The sequence below is a fragment of the Stegastes partitus genome, unplaced genomic scaffold (genome assembly GCF_000690725.1).
Source record: "Stegastes partitus isolate 25-593 unplaced genomic scaffold, Stegastes_partitus-1.0.2 Scaffold702, whole genome shotgun sequence".
NCBI classification, from domain to species: Eukaryota; Metazoa; Chordata; class Actinopteri; family Pomacentridae; genus Stegastes; species Stegastes partitus.
Window position 1 is genome coordinate 333,086 of NW_007578433.1, and position 11,521 is coordinate 344,606.

The 11,521-nt window shown below is 40.2% G+C and overlaps 1 protein-coding gene across 1 annotated transcript in view; it reads right to left on the reverse strand.

The window, feature by feature from the left end:
• The window catches only part of cers1 (ceramide synthase 1), a 49,045-nt gene that overhangs the window by 2,986 nt on the left and 34,538 nt on the right, over positions 1-11,521 (reverse strand). Inside the window, exons 2-4 of the mRNA XM_008290907.1 lie at positions 6,658-6,817; positions 1,938-2,118; positions 319-480 (exon numbers count right to left, since the gene is read on the reverse strand). Of these exons, the coding sequence (XP_008289129.1) occupies positions 319-480; positions 1,938-2,118; positions 6,658-6,817 (503 nt within the window). The remainder of the gene's footprint in view (positions 1-318; positions 481-1,937; positions 2,119-6,657; positions 6,818-11,521) is intronic.

Here is an 11,521-nt window from a genome sequence, read left to right on the forward strand (position 1 = left end):
TTCAGAGCCTCCACATGTCTTCTAGTGAACTCTAGTCCAGACTTAATATTAATAATCATTTTATATTTTTAATTAATTGACAATACTTTGTTGAAATCTGTTTTCACTTTGACATGAAAGAGTCTTTTTGTTTTTGTCATTTCTTGTCAGAAAACCCAAATGACAACGATTCAACATTAAAAAGCAATAAAAGGGGGCGTCTCCTTGGGAAGGTGAATACAGTTTATAGGAACTTTAAACATCTGTTTATCTTCATGTGTGAATGAGAGACAGAAAAGTGACGAAGACTAAACGAGATCTGAGTGCAGAGGAGCTCACCAGGTGATGCTGAAGCTGACGGAGCCGGTGTTGGACAGAATGTCGTTGAGCAGGTAATAACCGCCTCCTCTGGACTTCAGGTAGATGTTGAGCTTAGTGAACTCCAGCTGGATGTCGTTGATGTCGTGGAGGAACAACACCAGGATCCCTACGTTGTGGTATCTGAGGGGCAGAGAGGAGTCACTGCAGTGGACGTTTCTATCCATCAAACATCCTGAAACCTTCCTAACCGTGAACAGGATCATGTGCAGTCAATGCAGTGGGCAAAAGCATCGTTTTATTTCAGTCGCTGTGCATTTTGTTTTTATTTAATCAAAAGAAAAGCGACTGCATTTGCAAATTTCTGCCTTCATGCGGTTACTTTCTGCTGAGCTGTGACAAACTGTTTTGCAGCCAAAAAAACCTCCCGCTGGAGTTAAAGTGCAAAACATTCAAGCATCCCGATGAGTTTCTGTTCTGCATTTATTAAGAACAACAAAACCAGGAAGCTAAATTTAATGCTGCTGCGTTTGCATAATTCACAACGCACACACACGGTACTCCCATGCTCCTTGTGTTCAGCTCGTCGTCACTGAACTGATCATTAAAATCAATCAGTGTTCTTAATCTGACCTCCTCAGAATCAGCTGGGTTTTTATCTACAGTAACTTCAGTATATATATAATTCAGCCATGCAGAGTTTTACCTTCATGCGATGAATATTTTCAGAGCTACAGGAACTAAAAGCACCAAATTCCACATTTAATTTTAATGGTTTTCATCATTTCTGAGCCTCAGAACTTCCTCAGTTCTGTTAAAAACTGCATCCAGATCAGTTTTACATCCATCCAGGCGTCACAATCCAAAGACTAAACTTGTTTTAGTTCGTTTTTCTCTATAACCACCTTTCAGCATCAATATTATGGGACGCATCATAGTTTCAGTAGTTTAACATCTATGACACAGAGTCATAGAAACAACCATCGGTACTCTGGATGTGTTTCTGTTCTCTGATAATGCACCAGAGAAAACTTTAAGAAATGCATTCTGGGTAAGCGTTCAAGGCTCATGTGTGACGGTGGTTGGTCAGAACAAGTTCTAGACAATGAAAGGATCTGTTTTTATCTACATGTGACACCAGGATCATCTTCTACAGACTCGTTCTTTTGTGGCAGAGTTATTTTTTCTCATATTTTTACACTCATGAATGTGGCTTCTGGCTGTTAAATGGAGATTTCACGTGTTTATCTCCTGAACTTATGACGTTACGAGGCTCAGAAATGTTATTTAAAAGAGACAGAGCACATTAATGAATAAAACATACGTACTGAGTTAGCATAAATGCTAATCTGTTGCTAATCTGTTGTCCCTTGCTGGGTCATGGACTAAAAACATGAACTCACAAGGCTTTAAAATGCACAAATACAATCAATTAATCAGTAACATGATCATGAATTAAACAGCGGACGATTTCTGTGCACTTCAAAGGCCTGTAACTGAAAATATGAAGGTAAAACTTTGCATTAAATATACAGAAGTTATTATGAAGCAGGTCAGGTTTGGTTGATTCTAACAAACACAACAACCCACCTGCCTTCTTAAACAAACATCTCTGCTCATGTGAGGAAAACGTTCGATACCTGAAGGCGTAGGAGAAGCTGATGAGCGCCAGCGTGATGATGTGATGGACCACCATCACGGCCGAGTCCTTCCTCCAGGCGTCCATGTAGACGGTGGCGTAGATGGAGTGGCCATAGAAGCTGCCCTGGATCAGGTAGGCTATGGCGATGTCTGTAGGCACTGACATACCACTCTTCCAGTCTGCAGGGACACAACGGCGCTGGAGTTAGATTATCGGCAACATCGACGTTTCTACATCCAGAAGAAGACGTGCAATGTGGAGAAAATCTGAGCAACATCTGGCCGTCACCACAAGAGAATCTGGATGTTTTGTTTGTTTTGCACTGATGTTATCTTACAAGGAGGCTGTTTAATTTATAAAATAATCCTCTTTCTTTGTGTCTGTGTTAGCAGGAAATCTCTAAACACAACAGATTTCCGTGAATTCTTTTGTTTTGTCTTAAGAGACTGGAGCTCAAACTGAGCGTTCACACAGAGAATGAATAGAGACGCTACAGTTTAATGACAATAATGTGATTTTTGAACATTAAATCCTGAAAACATCGTCTTGTACGCACCGAAAAATAAAATTATAAACCTGTAAATGTGCAGAATAGAGGCTCTTGGTGAGAAACGCTTTATTTAGCGCATGAATTCTAAACTGAAAAGCATTTTTATGGATAATGTTTGACCTGCACTGAGCGTCCTGCTGAGCCAGCAAATGAAGGTTTTTTTTAAAAAAATCTGGAATTAAAAATGAAACTTGTGGGTGATTCTTCCAAACAGTTCTGTACGTATTTTTTCTGTTTATTCTACATACAGTAAATGAGCACAAACACATTTATTGACTTTCTGTCTATAGGTGGCAGCAACAAGTCACATTTAAAAGCCTTTAAACTGAGCTCAGGTCTTCTGCAGCCAGTTTAACACAACCTATCAATAAAAGCTTTATTTGAGCTAAAATACGGGGTAAAAATGTAGAAATTCTGCATTATTAACTTAAATTTAGAGAGTCATGCAGCCTCTACAGGAGCTTTAGACTCTCTGAGGCTTTTCTCATGCAGATATTTACTGCAGCTACAGAATTTTTCCTCCTTTAAATCTGTTTTCTTGCTTGTAATTCAGCCTCTCACACGATGAAACACAAGAACACGACTGCATGAGGACGTTCCCAGAGCTGGAAACCAGTTTGCCGACAGTCTTATTGACTCCAGCCGCGGACGCATGTGTTTGTTTTCCTTCTCTTTTCTTTATTTTGCGCCTCCTCGTCCTCTCTGTTTTCCTGCCCGCGACCCGGAAACCTCTTTCAGCGCTTCATCTTTCGGGATGTTTCGGTTCCTGAAATGCAGCTCAACGACACAAGAGGAGGTCTGTTTGAGGAGCTCCGGACGAGGATGTACGCAGCGGTTTGAATCTTTTCTGCACACGTATTGGAGGCAGCTGGAACGAACTAAACAGACGGAGGCGCTTCCTTTGTAGTCGTGGAGCTCATTTGTGTGTGTTTTTAATTCTGCTGGACGTTTGTAGGTTCTCGTCAAATTATGTCATGTGTTAAATTAAATTAAATAAAACTCTGCTGAGATGATAAAACGCAGTCGTGGATTAGAAGAAATCAATGGACAGATAATGCAGCCGTCACATTAAAATGATTTAAAGTGAAATCTCCTCCAGGTGGGAGGAAGTGAGGAAAGGAGGCAAGGAAAGGAACTGAGAGAAGAGAGGAAAGGTTTGTCTCTGCTGAAATGGGATGTAGTGTCTCCTCAAAGCCAGACTAGATCCTGGAGGATCAGGTTATACAGCACGACTTAAATCTAAATCTTAGACGGCGAATAAACCAAAGTGCTAAAACCAGCAGATGTGGACATTTACTGGAGGGAATCGTGACCTATTTTGTAATAAAGGTCAGAAGACAAAACTAAAAATTTTGCAGCCCTCTGAGCAACTAAAAAGCCACGATTCACTGAGCTGCCACCAACAGTCACATCACAAAAATTAAGCAAATTTTGCTTCTAGTGGGGAAAAAACAAACAAATCTAAACTTCAAATCATGATAATTTCTTAAAGTTTCTTAATTCTGCATGTTTCATTCAAAAAATGGCCAAAAATCAACCATTTGCTGTAAGAAGATTCTGTAAAAAACAAAAAATTCTGCGTTAATCCACACAGCTGAGATGATATGAATGTTTTAGCTGTGACCAACAGTCACGTGAGAAAAATTCTGGGAATTCAGGAGGAAACCCACAAAATCTGAGCTTAAAATCTTTAGCAAATGTCTTTATTCTACACGTCTAATTACAAATTTGTCAAAATGAAAATGTCTGTAGAATCTAAATTCTGTTAAAAACTGAAAAACAAAACTAAAACTCATAAATAATCCAGTTAAATGATCAAAATAACTGACCTTCTATCTACCAGCTGTCTAATAAAATCATCCCACTTGTTCTAAATGGGTTAAATATTTACAAATTATTAAAGTCATCTGGGTGAATATTCCTGGATTTTTCTTACATGTTTCACAAAAAACTAGTGTCTGTAGATCTCTAGTTAATCATATAATTTTAGTGTGAATGATCTTCTACCAGATATAAAACAGTTGAAGGTTAAAGGGACTCGTTGTTTCAGACTAATGTTCTTAAACCTTCAGGACTTGTTGTTGCACCACGATGTAAAGGAAGTTCTGCTGCTGCAGATGATGACTCCTCCGTATCACAGCAGAAGCATCTCTGCTGTATATAAATACATCTGGACCCTGACAGCGCCGCCGGCCGCTATCTGGACTATATACAGTCGCTTCCTTTGGGGCTGCAGGATCGGGTTTACTGTAAAAAGGAGGATTTGTGAGCAGACGAGCCGCCTCCGAAGCCTATCGGATGTTGGACGGAAACTTTCTCCTCCGATGTTGGAGTACGGTTTGTCTCTGGTGAGATGAGGTTACGTTCGGGCCTCGTGTAATGTTTATTGATCGGACCTTCCGTCATTAAACATTGAGAGGAGGCCTGCAGGACGGATCACAACAGAGGAGCTGCCAAGGGGAGGCATGGGAACCGGAGCCCTGCTGCAGACTGGAGCTTTTCTTCTTCTTCTTCTCTTTAAAACGTAGCCTCAGAAACCAGCCTGACTGCTCTGATTTCTTCTTCTTTTCTCTGCTTCCCCACCAGTCAGCTCTTATACAGTCAGTTTGACGGCTATTAGAGGTGAAGCAGCTATTAAAGCTGAACGTGGCGCCGTCAGCCGGGCTTTGCGAGCTCCACTCAGCAGCGCCGACACCTGCAGGTCCGATGGAGGAGGCCGTGGACGCGATGCAGGCTCTCCATCGTGACTCCGGCCTGCGTCGGCTGCACATCGTTTATGCATTTAGTGGCAGAATTGAAAGCGTCTCGTGATAAATAAGTGAATAAGTAAAGGAAGGAGCCCGGTGGATGTAAATGTGGGAGGTTTTGTGTCAGTAGCTGCATCTAATCATGAAAGAACAGGAGAGTGGGATCAATTAGAGGCTGAGAATATGCATGAAGCAAATCCCGTTCAGCCCACTATAAATATCTGCCTGTTTGAATCCTCAGAGCGACGCTTTACCTCCACAGAGTTCAGACGAGCTGCTGCTGCTGTTTCATTACATTAAAACGACTTCAAGTAAGAAACCGGCTCAGTTACGCCACTAATACATGTTTGATCTGAGCTCAGGAGTGATCTAGTAAAGTTAGCTTCAAACAAACAGATTATTTAGCCTCTTTTAGTGAAAATCGCTCAATTTAAACGATTTATTAAAGCAACAAACTGTACAAACAGGAGGAATCGTTGGATTTTCAGCTTTCTAACGGCGCTAATCATGTGTGACTTTTAGTTTAATCAGAAAACCGACCAAATCTAAACCTGAAGTTGTGACATTTCATCAAAATCATATTATTCCATATGTCTGATTCAAAAAAATTGTCAAAAATAAACTGTTTCTAATATCCAGATTCTGTAAAAAAGAAAAAATTCTGCACTTCTCCTCTCAACTAAGAAGCCACGACTGCTTCAGCTGCGACTGACAGTCACGTGACAGAAATTCAAGGACTCTCGTTTCTGGTGGGAAAAACGAAATCTGAGTTTAAAATTGCAGCTGTTCTTTATCCCACATGTCTTGTTTAAAAATGTGTCAAAAATGAACCATTTACAGTAACGAGATTCTGGGAAAAATAAAAAATTCTGGGATCTTTGGTGCAAATAAAAAGCAAAGATGGATTCACCTGCGACCGACAGTCACAAGATGAAAATTCTGTGATTTTTGCTTTTGCCAGAAAAAAACCCACTAAATCTTAAACTTAAAATCTCAACTATTTATCAGAATTTCTTTATTCTACACGTCTCATTTAAAAGATTGTCAAAAATAAACTATTTGCAGTCATCAGACTTTGTAAAAAACAAAGAATTCTGTGCTTTTTGGCACAAATTAAAAGGTACAAACGATTAATCTGCGACCAACAGACGTGTGACAGAAATTCAAGGATTTTTCGGTTGAATTTTTGGAAAACAAATAATCAAAGAAATTGAACTTTTGTTTTTCTTTTTTTATGATTTACGACATTATATTTTTGTTAAACTGCACAGAAGACATTTCTACATTCTCTCTCCTTCTAGTCGTGGTTGTTCTGTTTCCATAAAGCTGCAGGACTTTATGTTGCGGTGAAAAATGAGCCACAGTGAAGAAAAATGTGACATGAAGCTGCTCAGAGTTCAGAAGGTTAAACAACAACTTACTGTAGAAGACGGAGGGCGGGTCGTGGAAGAAGGAGTAGGAGGTGAAGAAGAGCAGGTAGGTGGTGTAGGACCACGACATGGTGTAGAAGACCAGCTTCCACGCGCTCTCCGGCATCTTGGCAGCATCTTTGGGCAGCAGCCTGCACCACTGTGCAAGAGGCTGCGGAGACAAAACGACAAGAGTTAATCATTCTGCGGCTTTTCATTCATTCAGACGGCGTTTCTTCAGCGAACCCGATACGGAGCGGCCGGTTCGGTCCGTTAATGCACTCTGTGGCCGATGAGATCGTTTGGCTGTTTTTTGGTTTCATTGTAAAGAATTGATTTTGTTTCTTTGTGCTGAGAAAATAAACAAACAGTGTTTAGATTAAACCTCATTGTACAGAGACAACGGAGCTCAGCGTCCAAACAGAAGAGCAAGAAGACGCAATCAAAGTGTGACGTGATGTGAAACGTGATAAATACAGTATTAACAGAACAAACAGGGACATGTACGAGCTAAGTATATAAACAGAACGTACAGATAAATAGAAATAAAGGGATAAAAGCTCAGGGACACTAAGAGGGTTATAATACTGGTTTATCTTATTGTTTTAAAGAACTCTGGTGACTGTAATGTGTCATTTATATGGATTCTTCTTCAGCATCACGGCCAATATTCCATCTTACTTTTCTATTATGGTCCTTTTATCAGCATCTTATTTATAGTTTTAGTTTCAGTAATGCTTCTATCCTACTGATTGAGACATTTGTGCATTTATTCTCATCTTTCTGACCCACTCTCTGTTCTATCTCATCTTATCTGACACACTGAAGACATAAAGGGGGCCGTATATCTTCACAAGTTTACGTATAAATCTCTTTTAATAATAAGATCGAGACCTCACAGTGATATATTACAGACAGAAACCCAACAGGTCCGCCGGTTTCCTGCCACTAAAAGCCGAAGCAGACAGACGACATCTCGATAAATAAACACCGCTGACCACATCTTGTGCTCTTTATTTACCAGAAAGCTGCTTTATTCGTGCGTCCGCTGGGCGTGTACTGAGATGTTGACATTGCTAAAGTGTAGGATGACTCAGTTCTGGCCGTCTGCCGCCGACGCCGCTGCCAGGATGTCTTTTCAAGTACATTATAGAAATATGCTTTTTGGGACAGAGCTCGTCGCACGTTGCACCCAAAGTGTTGAACTCGACAGTCTGATTGTCCTGATCCCTGAGCCTGGCCCATGTGCAGGCTGCAGCCCGACGCCGGCATGTGACCGTCTGCCCGCAGAAACGAGTCTTTCACAAGGCTGCTCAGGGTTTGCACTGCAAGCAGAAACAGAGGAAGTGGAGGAGTCCTGCTGCAGATGCAGGCCGATAAGTCGAGCCCGCCCACCGTTATCTTCCCCCGCAGCCTCACTGACTCTCGGCGGCCTCGTGGTGACAGAAAAACCTCTGAAATCTCTGAAGGAAGAAGCTAACGGTGGAGCTGAAGGTGCAAAATGACGCCAGTGCAACACAAAACAGCAGAAAAAGTACAAAAAACTGAATTAACAACATAAAATAAGATTTATTTATTCGTGTAAATAGAATCAGAAGTATTTGTTTGGTGGTTTTACACGGAAATCATTTTATATTTATACTTAAATATCATAGTTTTGTCAAATTTTTACGTAAAATTAAGAGTAAAAACGCATAATGTGCATGATATCATCTATATTTTTGGAAAAATGGGAATGTTTTGTTAAAATTACCAAAAGAAAAAAATAAAATCAATTACATAGATAAGATTTTTATGTTAAGGTAAATAATATAAGTAAAAACTCTTATTATACTGGATATGATTGAAACATTAGCACATTATTATAATAATATTTCTTAATAACCCCAGTTTTACATTTTTTTCAAAGGAAAATCAACTATTTTTATTTCTTAACATCAAACTTGTGTTAAATATTCAACATCACACCTAAAGTTAAATGTAAAAACTCACATTATACTGGATATGATCTAAAAAAAAGTTTTAATTTTAATTACAATAATAAATATTTGTTTAATAACTGTAATTTTACATTTTTTTCAAACTAAATTAAATAAATTATTGATGGATGTAGTTTTTAACATTAAAAATCTACTAAATATACGAGAGTTTAATGTAAAGTTACAAGTAAAAGTCATTTAATGTTTAATATGATGTAAAAACAACAATGGACAATTTATTTTTAATATTAAAGATCTATGAAATGTACGAGATTTTTAGGGTAAATTATGAGTAAAAACTTTGCAAATTTTATTTTATTTTTTGTTTTAAAGGTAAATACATTTTACACCAAAGATTGATAAAATATTCAATATTTTGATGGTAAATTATGTGTAAAAACTCATATTCTACTTGTTTTGATCTAAATACAACATTTTGTTGTTATTCTAATAAAAGGTGTTTTTTTTTTTATTTTACATTTTTTAAAGGTGAACACATTCATGTTGTTGTGGACATTTTTTTTACATTAAAGATCTTCTGAGGAGGAGATGCTGATAATCGGGACTAAAACACACACGCAGGTGAAGCTGAACCTTCCCGGCAGGTACGGCTCACAGCGAGACGGCCAGGTGTTGGGTGATTCAAAGCCAAGGCAGGAAACCAAACCCACACCCATTAGACGGTAACTGGAGGCAGCAGAGTGAAAGTGGTCTGGTGTCAGTGATACAGCTCATCTCCGTCGCTTGTTACTAAGCTGCCTTGGACAGGACTCGATCCGACGAGGCTCGGTGACACGGACATGACAAATTAATGGAGTGTCGCCGCGGCTCAGAGGCACCAATTCATCCCTGGTTCGTCTGATGAATGTATTTACCTGCTGATTCTGACCAAACTCTCACTTGTTCAGCATCGCTTTACCTTTAAGGGCTTCAGACTGAAACAACGGTTACATGTGCAACCGAAGAGTTAAAACTGCATTTGGTGACTGTTGGTTCTGCTCGGGTTCGATATGATACGAGAAATGTGCAGCAGCAGCAGCAGAGCGGTTGGTGCCAACAGTCCAGAGATATCAGCGGAAAATTAACAAATAGTTTACACGAGTACTAGTTCAGATTGTCCTGTTCTTCTGTTGTTTTTTCTTCACTGACTCAGCGAAACAATCCGTTCAGCTGTTATCGCTCCTCCAACATGAAGCTCATTATCTTATAAAAAACTACATTTAGAGACAGCAGAGGATGATGAAGATGCAGGTGAAGGCAGATCTACTGAAGCAATGAAGAAAAAGTAAAAGTGACTCGATAATCCGACACTAAACGTAAAACCTTCTCTAATGTCGGATAGCGAGGCTGTCGGATTGTCAAGACAGAGGTCCAGATACGAGGAGTTTTTCTGGTAGATTTATCGTAGCAACTGGATTTGCTTGAAGACGTTCCACCTCTCATCCAAGAGGCTTCATGAGCTCAGACTGACTAATTGGGAGTTCCAGATACTGATATCCTAAAGGAGCCATTAACACCTGCGTTTCAGTTTCAATTGGATGTTTGTTGCTCCTCCCCCTCGTTATGGGTCGTTAGTGCTCCCCCTGACACCATGGGGTTGGTTAGGGTCTTTATGGCTAGATGTGGATGTGGTTTCATCTTCCTGGGGAGAGATCTTAGGACTGAACTGTAAACAGGTGAGAGGTGATGCCTCAGACCTCCACCTCCTTTAGGATATCAAAGTGTTAGTGATGCTACCAGGATATTAAAAAAGCTGCCCAGTCCGTCGCTGTTTGTCTCAAACACATGATTGCAGGTCATGAAGCATCAAGGAAGTCGTTGTCATGGTAACCACTGCTAGCTCTCTGCTAGCTAAGTAGCAACCAGCTAATAACGCTAATCTGCAACACGTTGTGCATGTAGAGAAAACAGGTTTCCTTCTACGCTGCATTTCAGACGAAGTTCATGAGCGATTACGGAACATTAACGAACAACTTGGACGCAAAAATGCAATTTGTTTTCAACTATTTAGCCGTCAAACATCCACACAGGACTGATTTAAATAACTTTATGTACTTATGGTGTGTGTTATCATGGAAATAGTATTCGGCTGCAACTTAAAAAAGGTTTAAAAAATCTGTACATCAATGCAAAACGACGCTTTACAAAGACAACTTCATCTGAATCAGCTTTTCAGTTCAAATATGTGAACACACACGGCTACAAATACACTAAAAGTACTCACACGAAAAGAAAAAAGAAGGAAAATGAGTTTTTACCAACTACGTAAAACTGTAGAAAAGAATGTTTGAAGTTTATTTAAGACGTCATTTTTATTCTTTAGGTAAAAAAACTTCATTTCTACTACAAGTATAACCCAAGTATCCCCGTTATTCAGGGTATAAAATCTGAATTATGTCAGTAAACTGTGATCAGTTTTGTTTTGCAGGTCTTTAAATATGTGCAGCATGTTCAGAGAATAAATCCAGAGTTATTGAGTCCTGATGAAGTCGCTGGATGAGCAGTAAGAAGGGATCGGATCACGTGTCGGTCGACCAACTGAGTAAACAGCAGAAATCGGTCTGAGTCTGTTTTTCTTTCTCTTCTCCGGAGTCACAACCGACAGAGTCACAACAGGACGGGGAAGGAAGCCGGCGGGGGCAACACCGATGCGAGATAAGCTGCAGCGGCAACAGACTTCGAGGTCTTCAGCTGTGACACATGTAGAGAAACGGGGAGGGGAGGGGGGGTCACGTGACGCCGGCCGGGCCCGCTGATTGGCCGAGGCGGCAGCGACATGTGGTGCGTGTTCAGTAAGTCATGACCGGATGGCAGGACGCGCACCGCATTCCTCCGCGTGCTTCAGTACATCTGTATCAGTCTATCAGCCTCCCCCCTCCTCCCCCCTCCTCGCTCTG